At 44.6% G+C, this 22067-nt stretch overlaps 3 protein-coding genes across 3 annotated transcripts in view; 1 reads left to right on the top strand and 2 right to left on the bottom strand.

Moving 5' to 3' along the window:
• Positions 1 to 787, bottom strand: part of LOC121855065 (methionine-R-sulfoxide reductase B1-like) — a 65496-nt gene extending 64709 nt beyond the window's left edge. Inside the window, exon 1 of the mRNA XM_042349894.1 lies at positions 504 to 787. The gene's annotated coding sequence lies outside the window, so the exon portion shown is untranslated. The remainder of the gene's footprint in view (positions 1 to 503) is intronic.
• A 3330-nt stretch (positions 788 to 4117) lies between these two features.
• LOC121854873 (glutamate receptor ionotropic, delta-1-like) lies at positions 4118 to 20496 on the top strand. Its single transcript, XM_042349677.1, has 18 exons — positions 4118 to 4316; positions 4596 to 4719; positions 4948 to 5036; positions 5831 to 5921; positions 6145 to 6303; positions 6643 to 6719; positions 7752 to 7864; positions 8008 to 8129; positions 8536 to 8631; positions 8902 to 9013; positions 9160 to 9212; positions 9603 to 9706; positions 10033 to 10193; positions 10687 to 10747; positions 14268 to 14501; positions 15002 to 15187; positions 15459 to 15578; positions 20088 to 20496. Exons 2-18 carry the CDS (start codon positions 4654 to 4656, stop codon positions 20494 to 20496), a joined length of 2253 nt encoding a protein of 750 aa, XP_042205611.1. The 5' UTR covers positions 4118 to 4316; positions 4596 to 4653.
• LOC121855047 (potassium voltage-gated channel protein eag-like) overlaps positions 12529 to 22067 on the bottom strand; it is an 86767-nt gene continuing 77228 nt past the window's right edge. Inside the window, 1 exon segment of the mRNA XM_042349876.1 lies at positions 12529 to 21730. Within this exon segment, the coding sequence (XP_042205810.1) occupies positions 21269 to 21730 (462 nt within the window). The 3' untranslated portion in view covers positions 12529 to 21268.

Raw genomic sequence — 22067 nt, 5'->3', positions numbered from 1 at the left:
CATAGGGTCACAAGGGTGTTAAATCCCTGGTTGTGTGGCCCGCGGAAGGTGGCCCAGTCACGTGATTCCTGTAGGAGCTGCCGCGTCCACTACGATCGATGGGTCGCCGCCTCCACCCTCTTGCTTCTACCGACTGTCAGGGAGTTAGGACTGGTCTGTCACAGTTATAACATCAACTGACTGCACAGTCACCCAACCCCCACCCTCGGGACAAACAAACCAGTTTTGCACAAGTCTCACAGAAGACTACACACCACCACCCTAACAACACACAAGAAAACATTCCTTCCTCCGGTGGTCTGTCTCAACACAAGCTAGTAGGAGCTTAAAGATTTTTCATGAACGAAGAAGTACAGTACTGTTACGAGAATTAATAATTATTGATCTTGTGGCTGGGTTAGATCCGAGGCCCAACTTAGCCAAGTTGATGGGTGTTGTCTCAACTTTATTTTGCACCAAGTAAAGTGTCAGCCACGTGCAATACTAATTTCACAAACTCTTACCTTGTGTGGACTAAAGACGGTGGACTGTCAATAATATCAGCAGCTGTACAGACTAGGAAAACAGCGGCTTATTTGTGGCATAAATTTCTACACCCTCAATTATGTCTGCATCTAAAGTTCGATTCCACAAAAGAAATTATCTCGATCAACTCAGTGTAATGACAGAGACACTCTTTACTTCAGGTGTGTTATGACGGAGCACTGTGAGGGGTGTCGTTACGGTGGAGCACAGTTCACACTCCCTATCTCGCTTGGTGCCTGAGAGCAACTGAGGCCGCCCCGCTCCCCGACATGTTGATGGTGTAGTAGCAGACGACGCTCCCAGCCCCAAGTTGCCACCTACCTCATTATTCCTCACCGATGACGCAGCCTCGTAACTTGTGATAATTAACCTGGCGAAATTTACGTTACATCAAAGACATACAACACCACTAATTAATTTATCATTATTGCACTATACAGACATTAGCTACAATCGGTAAATAGTTACAAAAAATCTGATTACAAGGAAAAACAGCAAAGAAAAATAAAATAAAATACCTGTATTTCTTAAACGTAGCTGAACGGCGTATTGAAGGGATCGTCATTTTAAATCCAGCTTTACCGAAATAACTAACACCCAGAGCGATTAATATTTATATGGTTGTGAATCCTGTGACTCACTCAGGTTTCTGGTTCAGTTCAGATCATTCAACGGGATGTGAATGCAACATGAGAAGTAAGAATGAAACGTGAGAGGTACGAACAAAGCAAGTTGGAATGATTCGAGAGACACACGAATGAAACAAATGAGACATCAATAAAACGGTTCGTTCAGATCATTCAACGGGATGTGAATGCAACATGAGAAGTAAGAATGAAACGTGAGAGGTACGAACAAAGCAAGTTGGAATGATTCGAGAGACACACGAATGAAACAAATGAGACATCAATAAAACGAACGAGACATAAATCAAACAAAAAAAGTCATAAATGAAACAAGAAACAAAAATGAAATAAACGAAACACAAAAAACTAGTGTGCCTAATGTTCACGTGATTCTTATATCATATTGACGGGATTGTTAAGTTGAAGATCTGAGAGCAAGGTGTTGTCTTATGTCCTACGAGAATTCCCATCATAAATCACCCCAGACGTCATCTCTCACCTGGGAAATTAATCTCTAGTGTCATAGAAATAGAGTGTTAGTGTAGATATGGTGTTAAGGATAGTCGTTCATCTTGTGGTGTTATGGTGATAGAACAGATGGTGGAGATATATAATGCTTTTTTAATGGTGAAATTTTGGAGCCTTGAATTCCTGTTGGTGGGGGTCTCTCTCTCTCTCTCTCTCTCTCTCTCTCTCTCTCTCTCTCTCTCTCTCTCCTCATGCACATACAGTCGTTACCTCCACCACTGACGACCACCAAACATCAATTTCCATTCCCTGTGACCTAAGTGTTTGGAGGAAGAGGAGGAGCAAGGACAAGAGGAGGGGCAGGAGGAAGAAGGAAGAGGGGCAGGGGGAAGAAGGAAGATGACCAGGAGGAGGAGGAGAAGGAAGAGCTGGGGTAGGTGGTGAAGTAACAGGAGGAACAGAAGGAGGAGGGTAGGAGAAACATGAGGAAGAGGAGGATGAATAGGAAAAGGCGGAGAAGGAGAAGGAAGAGGAGGGGGAAGAGGAGGGCTCGTCTCTCTCTCGTGAATTGCGGTGTAAAATGATTCTATTGGGAAACATTTGTCAGAACAGGAGGAGGAAGAGGAGGAAATTGGCTCTTGGCTGTGTGTGTGTGTGTGTGTGTGTGTGTGTGTGTGTGTGTGTGTTCATATGGTGTAAATAACAACTACAAACAGCCAATTAATAGTCCAAACACCTCTTTTATAAACCCTGGCCACTGATGACGTCAATTACACACCGTCCTCATTCTAATGCTTCCTGAAGCTTGAAGGCACCCCACTCACTCACTCACTCACTCACTCACTCACTCACTCACTCACTCCAGGGAAGAAATATAATAATTTGTGGATCACTAACAAGCCATTACACACTCTAACCTAACCTAATGAGTTGTGCTTACGAAGACAAATTTACATACGTCAGCTCCTGACTCAGTATTTCACTCTCCTCCCGCACTCCCTCCCACTCACTCCTCACTCCTCCCACTCACTCACTCACTCACTCACTCACTCACTCACTCCAGGGAAGAAATATAATAATTTGTGGATCACTAACAAGACATTACACACTCTAGCCTAACCTAACCTAATGAGTTGTGCTTACGAAGACAAATTTATATACGTATGGCTATACCTATATAAGGACACTGATAAATTGGACTCACACACACACACACACACACAAGCACACACACACACACACACACACACACACACACACACACACACACACACACACACACACACACACACACACACACACACAATCTTATTATCATTGTGACATATTGCTACAAGCTCTGTGTATAGTAAGCAGCTATGTTGAACAATAAATATATGAGAGAGAGAGAGAGAGAGAGAGAGAAAATACAATAGTTATCCCTACTCCGTACTCTCTATATGCAAATTCAGGGAATCTTAGAAAATGGGACTGTCAAAATATTGCTGCTGCATCTCCTATTATTACTATGGGCTTTACCACACCTATATCTCTTCCCATACATGACGAAGAAGGGAGAGAGATAAACAGACTGATAAATGAATAGATTGAAAGCACAAGAGAGAAGAGGAGAAGAGGAGGAGGAACGTAAAACCAATTAAATCTTCTCTAAAAATATAAAAACAATTTACTTTCAATAATATCACAGGTCACAGTGACGTCATAGACTGTGTATATTTTTATCTTAAACTTGATAACATTTCAGAAGAGTAATTAATTGTGGTTACATATAATTCACAGCTAATTAACGTGTGGAAAAGTGGCAATTAAAAGTGAGGTATATATTATTTACTGATGGAGTTGATCCACTCATTTATCAGATTGGATGAGAAGAAATGAAGAATTGATGCATATGACAGACAGACACGACTGAGAAAGAGACAGACACGACTGAGAAAGAGACAGACACGACTGAGAAAGAGACAGACACGACTGAGAAAGAGACAGACACGACTGAGAAAGAGACAGACACGACTGAGAAAGAGACATAAATGGCTGAGGAAGGCAGACACGACTCAGAGACAGACATGATTGAGAAACACAAATCTGGTTGAGAAATAGACAGACACGTGGCTAAGAAAAACATAAGACTAAGAAACAAGAAAAAAAAACACCGCCTAGGAGTTGAGTATGAGGTGCACAATAAACTAGTCGATGTCCGCCAGTGAGTATAATGAACACGAAGGTGACTCAGCATTTTTTGGTCTTACTCACTGTTGGGTTCAGTCTTTAGTCCATTAACTTTTAAAATAACTATTGTGTTTTCTTCATGTTGTATTCACGTCCCGAAATACCATCAATTAACCTGACTGTCCACCTGATTTTGATTGCCAATAAATATATCAGATACTTAAAGAAATAAAAACTTCGATGATATTAATTTTCTTCGAGGGTAAAAATATTTCCTGGGGGAGGCGTGGTCGAGGCGGGAGGAGTGTATAAAATGAGAGAGGTTACAGGCAGACAGTACTCACGAGGCAGGTTCTCATCACGACTCCCAGGACACAGTACTCACGAGGCAGGTTCTCATCACGACTCCCAGGACACAGTACTCACGAGGCAGGTTCTCATCACGACTCCCAGGACACAGTACTCACGAGGCAGGTTCTCATCACGACTCCCAGGACACAGCACTCACCAGGCAGATACATAATACTGGTAATACTTAAAGAACTCCATGGATATTACTTGTTATTTTTATTTTATCTCAACTATAACTTTAAAAACTAGAAACTGAATGTCTTTATTTATTTCAATATCTTAGTCATACGAAATTGTAATACAGTTGTGTCGAGAAGAAACATAATTACGGTATAACAGTATTTCTGAAAGCTCCTCAAAGATATATATTATATCTTAAATGTTTCGTATATTTAAGTATTAAAAATAAACTTGGTACAGATGGTATTATCAGTGAAAATGTCCTCCTTACGACAGCATTCAAGGGAGTGTTGGTGGGAGGAGATATCCGTGTTTTGGTCGGTTAGAGTGCAAGATGCAGGAGTCGGGGCTGACATCTGCTGTGCCTACTGACCGTTGCCTGTTAGTGGCCGTCTCACAGGTCAGCCCTCATACCTCCTCCTAAACACCTCTACAGTACATATTACACACCAGTAAATTGTCACTTTTTTTTAGCATGTCAGCCGTAATTGTTCAAAAGCTTATATATTAAGTAATGTTGTTAGTCTTACGATGAATTTCAGCATAATAATAAATTGAACTGAGTAAAATATAAAATAACACTTATCTCAACTGTGTTTATATATAAAGTGATATGAGGTTTACTCAGTGGCCGCCCTATGTGATGGGGAACTTCCCGGACTATACAGGCGCCTCTATCGATATCTTTAAAGTCATTCAGAAGAAACTTGGATTCTGGTAAGTGAAGCTGGACTAACTTTCGTAACCACTTGATCCTCTTACTTTCCAAACTTTAGTAATTTCACTAAAATATCCAACTTAGAAGCATAAATAGTAAGTGTGTCTTTATCGTTAATTTAAGACAAAAGTACAATATCCTTTATTAAGTTATACGACATTTATGAAAGTTTGTAAGTAACCGGAACCTTCAATATTAATGCGCTAAAAATTAAATTCCTTTACTCGAGCCCTTTATAGGTGTTAGCCCTCCATTATACCACGTTTTCTGTTACAAGCAACAAATGCCGTATTTTCTAGATCTTAAATCAATTCAGTAACTTGTAATACTCTATTTCAATTAGGATTCCTGCGTATCTCTCTTTATTCTTAAACACTGATCAATAGTGCATTAACTTAAATAGAATACACGCCTCAAGACTAAAGTTGCAGAAGCGTAGTAATGCAATATACACAACACCAACACTCCATCGTTGTCTCACCTTAGCGGATATTTAACGTCTGAATGTCAATGATCAACAAAACCATAATAATTAGGTTATTATTAAAGTGAAACAGACTGCTACTGAACCCATTTATGGATTAGAAATTAAGTTTGTCAGTGCGTGTATATTCAGTGATTGGGGTTAAGCTTAAAAGAGGAAGAGTAGGAAGATGAGGAGGAGGAGGAGGAGGCGTTAATTACTCTCTTCACTCAATGTTTTTAAATTTTCGTTGGGATATAAAATAACATGATTTTGTTTTCGATCGCACGCATGAGAGTTTGATCCTCTTCACTGATCTCCCTGACGCAGCTACGAGTTCATGCGTCCTCCTGATGGCCTGTGGGGGGCTCCTCTCCGTAATGGCTCCTGGTTCGGCATGATGGGAATGATGCAGCGCAAGGTGAGGCATGATCTGAGGTGGTGAGTCTTATGCGTAGTGACTCATGGTGTAGGGTGAGGCATGATGCGGGGTAAATCAAAACATAAACCTAACCTTACCTGATATTATGAGTTGAAGAATATTGACGTAACGTAACTAAGACTGTCCCTAGTGGCAGTGTTTAGTTAAATTTTGTCAAGTGGGAATTCGTCCGTGCCAAGTGACGATCGGTCCGTGTCGGCAGGAAGCGGACATGGCAATCGGACCGTTCGGGGTGACACTGTCCCGATCGTCGGTGGCCGACTTTAGCGTCCCGATTTTGTCGACCGATCACACCATCTTTTATCCCCGGCCGCTGGTCGAGCCCGACCTGCTAGGCTTCACCAAGGCTTTCACTCTCACCGTGAGTACCTGCCACACTTCTCTGTTGGATCTTATGTACTTGCATGTACTGTACAGTCGCCTCCAGGTGTGATGCTACGCCCTACCCTGCCTCCTTGTTCATGTGGCACCGTGGCACTACTCGTGTGACCAGTGTAGGGAATTGATTGTGGGCTGTTGTCTAGTGCTCATTTTTGCCAGTATTGCATACTTGTATTAATAATCGAAAGAAAAATTTTCAACGAAAGTAATACATATTTTGGTTTCTGTAACATACTATATGATATCACTTACGAAAAAAACAAACATTGAAGAATGAGACGTGCTGTGTATGTGTGTGTGTGTGTGTTCTGTATTGCAGGTGTGGGCGGCGGTGTTGGCCAGCCTGGTGGTAGTCACGGCAGCAGCCCTCATCTGTCACTTCATCTCACCGCCCAGGTGAGTCTTACCCTCCCGTGACGTTGCTTCCTTGTCCTCTATCACGTCTTAGTACCTACTGATGCTCGTGTACAAAACGTCAACCTTTATTCTTCCGCTACAGAATTATAAAAAATAAACCTATAATTTCTCTCAGTAGACGTTTGTACCTTAAAACCTGAGTTGTATTTCATTAATTTTTTGTTTTAATTAGATTCGTCATACGAGGTACAGTACAGTCGTCCATCACCAGTAATCACTCCATCTCAAACTGTCCGCTCTCCCCTGCACACTGTTGCTTCCTCCTCACTCCATTTTTCCATTTCTTTCTTGGTATTCCCTCTCCCTCCTACCATCCACCTTTAGTACACCAGTTTTTCACCTCCCATTCTCGCAATATACACAAATATGAATAAACTTACCACGAACGGATGGACACAGCTAGAGCGATAATGATCACTTTCAATTCTTCCCACTGTGTCGCTGTCCACCGCTCACCACCACGTCAAGATATACACTGACGGTAGCACAGCCGTACCCAGGATAAACACCAGCAAGGAGATTCATAGTCAGGATGGGTCTCTGGGAGCGTAGTTAACCGCCCTGTTTCTCCAGCTGTAGTAGAGTAGTTAGTGTGGTTGTTAGACAGTTTTCAGACAGAGGCGATGGTATTTTGTTATCTATAAATTGTATTCAGTGATGTAAGGCGTATGTTGATGTATTTTTTAAACAATTACAGATAGATGGGAAATATTTATCAACTGTTAATGGCCTTCATAGATGAGGTATTAAATTAATCTCCATTTTAAGAATAAAATTTTATTAGTAAATATGTCTCTACGAGCGTTAGTCCATAAGTGTTAATACATATTCATAAAACAGACAGACAGACAAACAGACAAACAGATAGACAGACAAACAGACAGAAAGACAGAAAGACAGACAGACGGACAGACAGACAGACAGACAGACACACACACACACACACACACACACACACGATGAGTTACTAGTTAATAAAGAGACATAACCTTTCTCTCCCTTACCACGAAGAGGAAAACGTGAACCAGTTGAGGGGGCTGAAGATGTCTCAGCCCTCACCTCTCACCCAGCCCCCCACGACAGACTCTCATGGTTATGGGGCTACATGGTTCTTCTCGGTCAAGGTGAGTTTTGGTAGGGCCTGAGGGGGTCTGCTTGGGTCTGGATACATCATAGTGAGTCTAGTCGGGTGAAAAGGTTAATTAGACGATTATGACGATTAATATGACGATTTTACTGAATATCTCTCTATCTATCTATCTGGCAGTGTTGTTGAAGAGGAAGAGTGGAGCAGGAGAGAGAGTGGTGGTAGCAGTGTGGCTTCTCGCGTCCCTCATCTTGGCGGTGGTGTACAAGAGTAACCTCAAGGCTTTACTCATCGTCCCTAAGGTAAACAGTACACTAATAGGTTGCTACGCCTCCATTATCCCTCAACACTCTATAAAAATTCTTCTGCATCATCAAACTCATAAAGGATTGAAGACTTTTCCTGGGCTGATACACACACTCACTCCACCTGATAGTATGTTCCAGTGTTGTGGTGTAATACTGAACTACGATATTACAATGGCACAACCAGTTTCAATGTTTTTTTTTTTACAATGGAAGGAAACGTATTGAAGCCTCGTCATAATTTATGGGCTAACCCCTTGTGTATGGTGTCCTCTCTGTGCTGGGTAAAATGATCTAGAGTTATCCCAATAAGATATTAAAAGTGGCGTCCCAGTAGTGAAGATAAGGACCACAACACAGGACCCAGTGACTGCTTACGGGTTTGTTTTTCTTTTACTTGTAGGTGAGGATCCCCTTCGACTCCCTGGAAGAGTTGGTCACCCAGGACGAGATGAAGTGGAACTTCCCTAAGGGCTCCATCGTGCAAAGCTTCTTCGAGGTAAACACAACTACAGGAACACCACACTTTTTTACTGTTTAATCTAGGTCAAAAATTATAGTCCTTGTATTATAGCTTCACCTCAACAAGCAGTGCTGACCTTACATTATATACAGTGTAATTATTATCTTCTCTAACTAAAATATTCTCAAAATCACAACAAGACTTTACATTACTGTAACTTTAATCATAATCCAATGAAACTTAAACCTCCAATAACATCACATCTCAACTATTCTCGATCAAACTCTATTGTGGCATCTCCTGCAGGCGGCCTACGCGGAGAACGCCACCTCTACCATGGGTCTTGGGTGGGCGGGGCATTACAATCTCCTCCTTCTACCCAGGTCGAGCATCCCTAGTGCCTTGAGTGGTGTAGCAGGTATGTAGTGTGGTAGGCGTGTGGTGTGGTAGGTATGTAGTGTGGTAGGCGTGTGGTGTGGTAGGTAAGTAGTGTTGGAAATAAAAGTAACAAAACACACTCTCTCTCTCTCTCTCTCTCACCTGTACGTACTCTTCTCTCCCCAGGTCTACTCACTCGTCACTCTTCTATATACATGATGGCACAAGACTTCTCACAGGTAAGTCAAGACGACAGGTGATACCCTCATCTCACCTGTCTCTGAGTGATGATGAGACTGACTGAGTGAGAGAAAGGCGAAAGAGTGAGAGGCGAAAGAAGGAGAGAAAGGAAGGAAAGGAGAACTGTGCAAAAAAAAAAACGAGGGGACGGTAAGTGACTGTCTCCAAGTGCACCAGTCATTGAAGTCCTGATGGTGACTGTTATAGACTGTTACTATGAGTGGTATGTAAGTGGAAGAAATAAAAGCTAAGACCGACTTTAACTCATGAAAAAATAATTTGGGAAGATAATAAGAATTGGAGAAAGTGTCTTTGAGTGTGAACATTATACGTCAAAGGGTTTCACGTGTTTAGGAAAATTAATATTACTTTGTTTCATGGCGAGTCAGCGAGGGTTGTGTCGGCTGGCGATCACAAGGGGAGGCTTCATGGCCGTACAGTATAGTATGGCCTTCCCTCTCAACTCCTCCCTCAGGCCCGTCGTCGACCAACTGTGAGTTCAAGGAGGGTAACCTATGGTCCTCTGCTTGCTGCCACACACACATCTCCCTCAACCTTATACTGACTCCCTCTCACGTAGTCTCCCTCTCTCACTGTAGTCTACTGCCCGTCTTTTGTATCTTTATGTATTCTCATGTATACTGTACTCCTTTCAAACTCACACTTAATGTACTCTTATCACTTTGTTCATAAATGTATAATATTCCCCCTATCCTAATTGTTAGTTAAAATCCCATACTCTTTTATATCTGTCCTTAAGTTCATCACCAACGAGCCATCCATAATCCTGTTCGTCAATTGTTTTTTTTTTTCATCCAGGATCTACCATATGGGTGAGTTTGGTCTTTTGGATAAGTACCTCCGGGCTGACATAAGCAACACGACACACTGCCTCCAGCCTCCGGGACGAGAAGACTACCGCTCTGACCGTAAGCTGGCCATTGGTGACTTCCTCGGTGTGTTCAGTCTCTACGCTGCTGGTGAGGTCATGAGGTCATATTTGAAGATGGTAGGGTCAAGGAGGAAAGTCATAAAATTTGGGATCAGGGAGGATGGTCATGGATTTGGGGTCAAGGAGAAAGGTCATGAACTTGGGGACAGGGAAGAAGGTCATGAATTTTGGGTCAGGGAGAATGGTCATGAACTTAGTGTCGTTGAGGAGAAGAATCACGATCTTAAAATCAACTTTACATCCACTCATGTCAACAAACCTCAATCTTACCTATTTTAATGACCCAATTACACGGTGTAATAAGGAACGTTCACCTAACATTCACATACTCGTCAAATTCTCTTCCTTAACAACTTTTTAACTAATATTTACTCATTTATGCCCCCCCAAAATTAACTAATCTCTAACAAGAATTATAATCCGCCTAGCTGGTCAACTTTGTACACAAGGAGGTGGGAACTATACTTATTTTGTGATCATTGTAGAGTGACATGTGGCCTATTAATTTACTCACCTGACAGGGGTGGTGGGGAGCGTGGTGGTGTTCCTGGTGGAGGTGGTGAGTGACCATTGGTGGAGATGGTGAGTGACTGCATCGTGTTCCTGGTGGAGGTGGTGAGTGACCATTGGTGGAGATGGTGAGTGACTGCATCGTGTTCCTGGTGGAGGTGGTGAGTGACAGGAATCACTACAACCTACCTGACGACACCTGCAGAACCACAGGAGCTCAAACCTCGACTACAACTACTACTACTGTATTTATCTGTATGTTCACACTCTTTCATACGTACACACACCACAGATATACAGAGAGAGAGAGAGAGAGAGAGATAGAGAGATAGAGAGAGACAGAGAGAGAGAGAGACTTGAAAATATTACAGATTGCACTAATATCTCAACGCCGTACTCTACTATATCGTCTACTTGTACTCTACTGTTGTACTATATCGTCTACTTGTACTCTACTGTTGTACTATATCGTCTACTTGTACTCTACTGTTGTACTATATCGTCTACTTGTACTCTACTGTTGTACTATATCGTCTACTTGTACTCTACTGTTGTACTATATCGTCTACTTGTACTCTACTGTTGTACTATATCGTCTACTTGTACTCTACTGTTGTACTATATCGTCTACTTGTACTCAACTGTTGTACTATATCGTCTACTTGTACTCTACTATTCTACAATACTCTATCGTCCACTTGTACTCTACTCTATCGTCCACTTGTACTCTACTCTATCGTCCACTTGTACTCTAGTACTCTACTATATCGTTTACTTGTACTCTACTACAGGTATATCGTCCACTTGTACTCTACTCTATCGTCTACTTGTACTCTACTACTCTACAGTACCTTATCGTCTACTTGTACTCGACTGCTCTACTATATCGTCCACTTGTACTCTAGTACTCTACTATATCGTCTACTTGTACTCTACTATATCGTCCACTTGTACTCTACTATATCGTCCACCTGTACTCTACTCTATCGTCCACTTGTACTCTAGTACTCTACTATATCATCTACTTGTACTCTGCTCTATCGTCCACCTGTACTCTACTACATCGTTCACTTGTACTCTACTACTCTACAGTACCCTATCGTGTACTTGTACTCTACTGTACTCTATCGTCTACTTGTACTCTACTGCTCTACTTGTACTCTCCACCTGTACTCTACTATATCGTCCACCTGTACTCTGCCCTATCGTCTACTTGTACTCTACTACTCTACAGTACTCTATCGTCCACCTGTACTTTACTATATCGTCCACTTGTACTCTACTACTCTACAGTACTCTATCGTCCACCTGTACTCTACCCTATCGTCTACTTGTACTCTACTACTCTACAGTACTCTATCGTCCACCTGTACTCTACTATATCGTCCACTTGTACTCTACTACTCTACAGTACTCTATCGTCCACCTGTACTCTACCCTATCGTCTACTTGTACTCTACTACTTTACAGTACTCTATCGTCCACCTGTACTCTACTATATCGTCCACTTGTACTCTACTACTCTACAGTACTCTATCGTCCACCTGTACTCTACTATATCGTCCACTTGTACTCTACTACTCTACAGTACTCTATCGTCCACCTGTACTCTACTATATCGTCCACTTGTACTCTACTACTCTACAGTACTCTATCGTCCACCTGTACTCTACTATATCGTCCACTTGTACTCTACTGCTGTACTAATAAAGCTTTAGCAATGTTTATTTGTTTCTTTTATTAGAGGAATAATAGTTATATAGTGTCTGGTGTTTACAAGTGTTTTGTTTCCATACAAGACCCGTTGTCGTCTCGGCGCTTCACCTCAGAGGTAGGGTAATTATAACTCTTGGTTTACGAATGAAATTAAAACTTTATTACCTGAAAGATTTAATGTTTGTACAGTGCTATATATACATTGTATAATGAAGGGAATAGAGGGCGAGTGTGGGGGAGAAGGGCGTACCCCGCAGAAGACCCCGCCTAGCTCGCCGCGTCTCCTCCTCTACACCTCCACCACAATCTCAAAATGGACAAATTTAAAGCATTTTATATCATCAGATTCATATTTTATTGCATAAAGATATATGATTAATGAGATATTTTGAAATGATGCCACCTTATGTTACAATGCAAGTGACCGAAGCGTGGTAAAATGTTGCGCGTAACTCGCCTGGTCCAGATAGTGGAAGGATCCGAGTCCGACTGAGTATTGTGCCAGGATTGTGGCTCCTGAAGAGTCGCCTTTCATAGTGTAGGATTCTACAGCTACGGATCTCAAGGCGTGTGGCTCTCTCGTCCGAGGATTCTTATCTGTTATAGCCCCGCAGTGTAGACTCCAGTACTGGTAGGGTGGCTGCCTCGTACAGGGCGTTGAGTATTCTTATAATCCTAAGGCTTAGATACCGAAAATTGTCAAGATTTCGTGAATCGAAGAGGACGCAAATTATTCTGGGTGTCTCGAGTTAAAGAGGGTGAATGTCTTGGTTTTACGCGACCCAAAGACGGCAAGCCTACCCTTAGTGTTAGTGCGGGCGAGGCGGACGAGCTCCAGCCAGGCGCCCCTGCTGCCTCCCTCACCAAGGTGTCGTGTCAGGGGATATTTACGGTTTTGGAATTCTTATTTACTGTGAGCATTTTATTATAAAATTATTTTAGTTATTCAAATAAACATAAGTGTGTGTGTTTGTGTGTGTGTGTCAGTCCACACCAGCAAGCAGCACCAGCGGTAGCCACAGGCGCTGCTCTGTTCCTCCACACGCGCCATCATGACTCTCCTCCGCCAATATTGAGCGTAAAACCACAATAAGATTATACGGATACGCGAAATAACTTCAGGGAATATGCATGTATCGTATGACCGGAATCTCACGAGATTAAATTTTCCTTCCACCCAGCCAATGTTGTGTTATTCAGAAGTCAGAAACAATATTCTCGATTTTAAGCAATATGAACCTGGCGGCCTGGAGGAGAGCCGAGGAATGGGGTGAAGGAGTGCACCTTGGCGACTCGCGACAACAGAGTCAGCAGGTAATAAATGAGATATTGTACAGGTGCACCCGCAGCACTTGGTCTCACCTCCGCCTCTTGGGGTAAACAGTCGAAGACGGTAACGTTCTCGACCCCAGGTACTTACAAGGGTAAACTTGCCAGTCGATATAAACTCACAGGCTGTTTTGTGGTGTTTCTGTCTTTCTTTTCCTCACAGAGTAGAGCGACAGTGTCTTGAGATGCACATGAACCATCCTCAGAGTGAAACCTTTTATATACAGCCGACCCAGCATAGAACATCTAGAACGCTGTTAATGTGTATGGCTGGGAAGGAACATGTACTATCTCACCCTTTTTGACAAGAGAGGGACGAGAAGCGCACCAGTGTATACGCGCACTGGCGGCTACCACACCGCAGCTGCCCCACTAGACTATAAGCAGCACCACGTTTATCCATTTATTGAAACTTGGGAACTTTTATATGCTGGAGTGAGTCGGGGTGAGGTAGGATACGTTTTTTTGTTCCTACTTCTCCCTGGAGCTCACCGCTGCTACTGGGTTCATGTCAGACTAAGTCCAAATCTTATCATTCCCAACCAAGTGCCAGGAAGGTGTCCTGGTTACAACCCTCGACGGGTTTGGGTTCAGGAGGGAGACGGTCACGGACCAGACACCTTCACCTTGTTGGTGCCATCAACGGCGGTGGTCCTGACTGGCTCCGCCGGTCCTTATGGGTGAAGTTCTTCACCATAGTAACAGCGACCAGTATATTGGTAGGACCGACAGTGAGAATAGATGTCAGTCGACCAGTAACCAAGTCGGTCCTCCTCTCTAGGTAACGGGGACGACCGCCGTAAAGGCCGTCAGTTGACCCCCACCAGTGTAGTCCCTGAGAAGAGAAGTGACCAAGGCCAAGACATTGGTTAGCTAACTAAGTTTAGAGACAAGGCAATTCCTCTTAACCACCACTGCAACAGTGACTCATGTGGTGGACGAGAAGAACCAACCTAGAGACCGTGGACCGTGGCCACAGAGACTCTGGACCTAACGATATGGATGGACACATTAGACCTGGGGTGAGGACACCACTCATCCGACGGTCACTGAAGCAAAGGAGTGCGCTGTTTAGGGTGATTTTCCTTTATTTTAACATGGACAGTAGGGCGACTGTGTCTTGTCTCAGCAGGTTAGGTCCGTAGGGTCTGTCACACCTGGACTGAAAAGATCTTTCACAATGCCTTTGTAATGAAGGTTCAGCTGTCAGCACCTCACCTTCAAGGTTCACGCAACATATAAGATAATGTTCTGCCAGGAACTGAGTCTCAAAACCCTTAGGTCTTCAAACCAAGAGTTTTTAAAGGTAATACTGTTCATTATAGACTTCCCCTTTGTTGTAGCTCCCAGGGGCTACACCTCGAGATACTGTAGTGCAAATATTGTTAGAGTCTTCCAGGAATTTCTTGCGGACTTCGCCTACTCGGAGGTGTTCGAGACAGCAGCTGCTCTTTTTCAGAGTTACTTGTATTCCTAAAGGTCTGGCTGACAACATTATTATTTCCTGCAAATACACTCTAAGTTATTCCCATAACAAGCTTTGAATATAATCGTCGAGACACAGAGACCTGCCAGCTGATCATCGACGTCCTCAGTATTTGGCAAAGAATGAGAGAAAACATTCGGATTAAGATTAATACTTAGAGGAAGGTCGGGCCCAAGAGTCCCTGTGAAGACGTTGCACACCTACACGTCTGTATAGTATAAAACTTAAGGTGAGGACAGGTTCTTCCTACAGGATCTCCTCATTGAGACATTTGGTGATGGCAGCCCAGCCACAAGTTGACGACGGAGCCCATGACTTCTACCAACACAACGCCACAGTTTGTTACAACTGTACATTTCTCGAATTAGCCAGGTGGGTTCTGGCGGCATGTGGACACCTTCATGGGTACACTGTCCCACTCTGGAGGAGGTTCCTTGTGTTAAGTCTCTGATTAACACGGTTAGAAACATGGGGGAAGTACCAAGTACTCCACCACCTTAACTGAGGTATGTTTTAAGGATTTAAAGTATAAAATTCCCCTTTCACTCACACACAGAGGGCGCAGGTGGCCAACACAGGGTCACCAGCACCTCACTGCCTCTCCCTCAGTTCTCTACAGTATACCTTACTCTTCAGTCAACCGTTCTTAGTTCCTCACACTCAGTGCATGGCGGGTGAGCCAGGTAATGAGGCAGTCAGTTCATATACACACTGGTGCGCTTCAAGACCTTCACTTGTCGGAGGGGAAGGGTAGTTCGTGTTCCTCTCCAGACAAACACATTCATCGTCTGATGCGTTGTGCTGTATCGTCTGCATACAATGAGTCTCTCTGAGTGAGTCTAACTCCAGCACATCCTAGGAGACTTCTACCTTCTCGTGATAGAAAAAAATTAATATTTTATACTTCAAAATCAGTTTTTTGTTTGAAGTACAACTGACTCACCTACTCACTCTAACGTTAGGAAAATATTCATGCGGCTTGGCAAAACGTTAATACTTATAAAAATACACGGAGCTCAAGAGGGGGCGGGGGAAGGGGGAAAGGGGAGAGGGGGAAGGTGGGATCAAGTTTATAGCTTAGTTTCTGAAAAAATAAGGAGTCACTCTGGGAAAAGTTGTGGGCAGCATTGGAGTGTCGAGGGACCTGGCGTCAACAGGTCCCCGTGGTGGTGTGAGAGGCGAGGAAGTAACAATAATAAACATTCTCCGTCACCAGTACGTCAAGCGGCTCTCTCTACCGTCCCCCATATAGTCTGGAGTCGATAAGAGAAAAAGATTCCTAGGAAAAGAAAAATATTACTATCTACTTAATGTTACGCTAGTTGTTAAAGCCTACCGGAACATAAAGCGAGAGTACCGGGCAGAGCTACTGGGCGAGGAGTAGTGGTAACTAGTAAGTGTCGGCCAGAGATTTTGATCGTCTAACTCCAAAAAACCCAAATCCTCTATCGTATAACATGAGGCCCTCAGGGTGTGCCTTGAGGCGTGGCGAGGGTCGGGTGTGTCGGGGGTCTCTCCAGATGGTCCCAACGGGGGCACACAGGTCTTCCAGCTGGTGTCATAGACGGCAGGATCGACCACCAGCTGGGGCCATTAAGGGTAGGAAAGGCAGGACCAGCCACCAGCTGGGGCCATAGAGAAAGAGACTAACTAGGGGTTGAAACTATCACCTTGTACCAACTGCGGCCACCGCCATACTGTGAAGACAAGACCTTGTGAACCACTGAGGATGATGTGTTGAGAACCTTGCAATGTTTAACACCAACAGTAAGACATTAATGAACGTTGCACCACCTGAACTACTTCAGGGAAATAGACCATCGCACCTTTAACCACCTGAGCCATTAACGGTGTGAGGTTAAAGAATTTTTCCCATCTGAACTACCCTGAGCAATAGGTCATTGGGCCTTTCCCAAACATAACCACCAAGCGGGAGGAGTTATGGATGCAGCACCACCTGCGCCACACAGTACAAGAGGTTATGGGAACCTACACCAGCTGGTGGCGTGAGAGGAGGGAACACTGGGAGAAACATCAACAGCACTACAGAAGGACAGTGGCGTCCTGCGCCGTGAACTTCGGCAGCCAGGGTGTGTCGTCCTCACTAGCCAGGTGCCAGGTGGAGTACATTGTGAGTAACAGACGACAGCTAGAGTACTTAGAAGCAGCATCATGCTGAGAGTATAAGGCGAGACTTCAAGTGGTGGGTGGCAGCTAAGGCAGAGAGGAACGACGAGCGTCACAACAGCAGTGATTGCCAACACGGAGGAGAGTATGAGGCGAACGTCGTGTTATACTGCGACACACAAGACGGAAGGTTCAGTCACGTCTAGTTGACTCCTCAGGCAGTGAAGGACGTCGTGGCAGCACAGTGAGGCCTGGGAGTGTGTCTACCATCGCTCACGAGGTGTTCAACACTATAAGTTGAGTATGTGAGAAACTGCCCAGAGGTTCATGAGGAAGGCGGCGGGAGTGTCTCTCAAGTCAGTGCCAGCAGAGGGCAAGGGGTGAACACAGGTGTGCTGGAGGAGTTGAAGTGATAAGAGAGGGAATGTAAGACAAGTTACCTCTTAACGGTGGGAACCTTCAGGTGAGTGAACCTGGGTGGTGAGAATGAACATGTAGGTACTGATGAAAAGTTGGAATGTCAGAGGCTGATGCACCTGGATAATTGGAATGTTAGAAGAGGTAGTATCGAATGACTGGAATGATAGAGGTATTCCTGGATGCTCTAATAGTGTTCGTAAAGATTCCAGATGGTCGGAATCTTCAAGAAAGTAATCTGGAATGATGGGAATGGTCAGGTGAGTAATCAGGGATGTTTGGAATGTTCACTTACGTAATTCCTGGATGGTAGGAATGTTGGAGTGGTATATTTAGGAACTCGGAGTATCATGATGGATATTCCTAGAGTGTAGGAATGTGTGGGTTGGTATCACTAGATAACATGAGACGCGATAAGTTAAGGACTTGCACTAGTGAGACGTTAGTGATGTGAACTATTAGGTGAGGTTCATCTTGATAACAAAATGATGACGAAGGAAATGAACAAGAGAGAGAATTATACTAGAATGATCACAGCAGGAACTGTCCCAGGATGGTGAGAATGATAACAAGGTGGTAAGAATGATAACAAGATGCTGATGTCGTGAGGCTATCCGAGGAGAGTCTCGCGCCCCTCACAGTGTTAAGAGACAGCAGGTGCAGAGGAAAGAGAACTTTTAGGAGATAAACAGTCATAACAAATTTCAAATGACATAAACAACCAGACGACATAAACCTGTATAAGAGGAGAACTTTGAGGGAAGAAGAACCTCAACCCACAGGTGAGGGGGGTGAGGGGGGAGGGATATGAGCACTGGGAAGAACTGGCACAGGGAAAAAATAAAACTGTAAGAAAGAGGAAGTACCAAACTGACCTCTTGGTAATATAACAGACAATACCCCCAAGGCTACAACAAATGACAACATGGATTTGGCACTGTTTGACAGACAGACACTAGAACAGAGTCGTCGTCGGCACAAGGTCACGTCACTTTGTTTTAAAGACTAAGAGTGTTATTCCTCGTTCATATATGACGACGATTTAAGAGTAAACCCGTATGTTGATTGAGATTTAACGGGTGTGAGAGAAGAGAGTTGTGAGGACAAGACAGATCCTTCTGAGGGAGGTCGTGAGAAGGTGATGTGAGTACGAGGCGGTGGCCCCAGCTGGTGGTGTCGGGGAGGGGAGGAGGAGGTGGTGGATAGTCAAGCCACCAACGCCCCATCTCCTACAAGTAAGGTCAGGTTGTATGCTGAAGACAGGACGAGTATAGTAAAGACGCCGTCAGGGAGGGATGAGTGGGGGGATACAGGGTGGTCTCAAGGTGGTACGGGAGGCGACCACTAGGGTGAACACGAGGGAGGTGAGGGACTAGCTGGGGCAGGGCGGATCCAGGGATGAGAGGGAGGGTTCAGGCCGTGGGAGTCGAGGGAGGGATGTGACGGTCGAGGGTGGGGGTGTGGGAGTCCCCGCCGTCCACACTGTTGCGTCGCGCTCATGTACCTAAACAGACATGTTATCACAGATCAGTTGGAACAGTAACAATCAGCACAAGAAATATAAATATTCAAAACTCCACTGTAGCACAAACAAATGTCAAATAATATGCTCTATGTTTGCGACGAAACTCAATACATATTCGATGAAACACCTGAAATACATCACTCTTGTGTTCAACTTTAAAACACTGTTTTGTTATATACAAAACAAACGGGACGGTACTTATGTGTAAATGCTGAGACTGTTTCCACTCCCTACGTGCTCGACCCTGGCGTACGAGGGTCAGGTGAGTATTGCCAAGAATGTTCGCCCTGCGCCACGCCCACGCGCAGGTTAACCATTATGTTAGAGTAAGGGCGTGTGGGGTCATGCCACCAGGGGTCGGTCGGGTCACCGGGGTCATCAACCCACCAAGCACATTTTTCTCAGTTCCCAGCAGGGATGATCCACCGGCAGTAGGACCAGCAGAACACCGAAGACCTCCTCTTCTTGGTTAGCAGATCACAGGGACGTTCTCTGCATGGCCACCAGTGCTCAGGAGTGGGCCCTTTATGGCCAACAGGGCAGAGGACTTGATCTTCACGGCTACGTTAACACAAGAACTCGTCTTCTGGGTCAGCAGGACACAAGCACCTCTTCTTCCTGGCCATCCGAGCAAGAATTCCTCCTCTTCTAGACCAACAGACTAAAGGCCCTCCCTTCTATTGGCCATCGGATAACAAGGATCTTCTTACCATGGCCAGCAGAAGACTAGCACCACCTCATCCTGGCCAAGAGAAAACAAGGATCCTCTCTTGATTAACGAAGCATGAAAACATCCACTTCCTGGCCATCAGAACACAAGGGCCACGTCTTCTCGGCCATCAGAACACAGGGGCCTCGTCTTCTCGGCCATCAGAACACAAGGGCCTCGTCTTCTCGGCCATCAGAACACAGGGGCCTCGTTTTCTCGGCCATCAGAACACAAGGGCCTCGTCTTCTCGGCCATCAGAACACAGGGGCCTCGTCTTCTCGGCCACAGAACACAGGGGCCTCGTCTTCTCGGCCATCAGAACACAAGGGCCTCTTTTTCGGCCCTTAGAGCACTGGTACCTCCTCTTCTTGGCTATATTGGGACGAAGACCTCATCTCCCTGGCCATCAGAGGACTATGACCACTCTATATGGCCAAAGGAGTAAAAGGACCTCATCCCCACTGGTCGTCAGATCACAAGGACCTCCACTCTGTGGCCAGCAGAACACCTAGCACCGCCTCTTCTTGACCACCAGAGCACATGGACCACTTCTTGGCCATCGAAGCACGAAGACCTCCTCTCTATGGCCAACAGAACAGTAGCACCTTATTTTTCTTGGCAATCAGAGCACAAGGACCTTCTCTTATTGACCATCAGAGCACGAAGACCTCATCTTCTTGGCAACCTGAGCATCGTCGCTTTGTTTTCATGGCCAGCAGAACACATGGACCCGGATGTTGAGTGCTCCGGCTGGGTTTGGATGCTGGGACACTGGCACCACAACTGATATGTTTGACAACTTAATACAGAACACTAAGATAATCAAATTTGTAAAAAAATAAATTCCTCCAACGTAGGATCTTTAGCACTTTGCCAAATAACAGAGTGGAGAGTGCTGGACGAGGAGGCTTGGCGTCCTCACAGTAAGGAGTTTATAAATCTTTCTAGTGTAATTAATAACATAATCGCTTTTATTTTGAAAGTGAAATATTAGTGTAAATATTTATCCCATCCTTGTTCAGCACTTGCCACACTACCTTAACAATTAGTCTTTTGTAGTCGTCCTGAAAAGTATGATTGGCAAACACAGCACGGCGGTGTCTTGTCAGCATCACCCATGTGTTAGTCCCTCTTGTAAATAATTCCACCAATTTCTATCTCCCGTTTTATTAGATTGTTCCTGATAGACTTTACTGTATAGCATGTACACTTGTGCTACCGTGCTCAAGGGGTCGAGGGAAACCTCCTGGGGAAGCCCCGGGCGAGTGAGGTTGTACTAGCGTCTCAGAGGTACTCCCTGGAGCGAGACTTGGGCAGTGAAGGTCCCTCAGCCCGCGGAGATGACGCCTGCTCCAGGATCTCGTCCTCTAACATGCCGCGCACCATAGAGTCCGTGGGAGAGTTTGAGTCTGTGGGGGAGGTGCGCGGCGTACCTGCGCTCTTTGCACGACTTTTGTCTCGCCTCTTAGGCTTTCTCGGTTCCTCACTGGCGGTCACCTTTGGCAAGAACTGTTTGGTTTCTTCACTGTCGCCTGCGACTTCGCCGGCGCCGGCGACGGCGGTGATGCGCTCCCTCTCCCGCCTGAGAGGTGGTCGAGTGACAGTGTCATCGCCGGAGAGTCTCACGCTCACTGGTTGCGACGTTGACCGCTGGACGTAAGTCATTCTCGTCATCACGTCGTTCATGTTGTCCTCGAGCTTTGTCAGCTTTTGGTTCATCCTCTGCATCTCGAGTTTGAGGTCGACCTACAAAAAAAAATGAGAAATCGTCACGAGGTTTCCTCCAGCACCACCACCTAAGCCCCATGTTTGGGAACCCGCCCGAAAGTTAAGGGCTAACGATACTTCTGTTTTATATACCTTGATTATACGACAGGGAAGTAGATGACATATACAGTTATATATATAAAGCAGCAATAATAGAGGTGCACGAGACAAAAAATTCAGTGAAAAAATCTATTGATCACTAAACAAATGAATAAATAGCGTCCATGACCTCAAAATGAGAATTATTATAATTTCACAAATAGATAGAATGTTTACATTAATAAGGCAACATTTCGACGCAGGTAATATCATTAAA

Source organism: Homarus americanus, unplaced genomic scaffold, assembly GCF_018991925.1.
Source record: "Homarus americanus isolate GMGI-L3 unplaced genomic scaffold, GMGI_Hamer_2.0 scaffold1024, whole genome shotgun sequence".
NCBI classification, from domain to species: Eukaryota; Metazoa; Arthropoda; class Malacostraca; order Decapoda; family Nephropidae; genus Homarus; species Homarus americanus.
The sequence above is the reverse complement of the archived record's forward strand: the minus strand, read 5'-3'. Positions and strand labels throughout refer to the sequence as shown.

Bases quoted from the DNA above. Each gene is read 5' to 3' on its own strand.
- LOC121854873 (XM_042349677.1), top strand. From the start codon at position 4,654: ATGCAGGAGTCGGGGCTGACATCTGCTGTGCCTACTGACCGTTGCCTG. The intron at 6,720-7,751 runs GTGAGTCTTACC...CTTACCACGAAG, and splicing joins CACTTCATCTCACCGCCCAG to AGGAAAACGTGAACCAGTTG. The intron at 10,748-14,267 runs GTGAGTGACTGC...TTCCCAACCAAG, and splicing joins AGTGACCATTGGTGGAGATG to TGCCAGGAAGGTGTCCTGGT.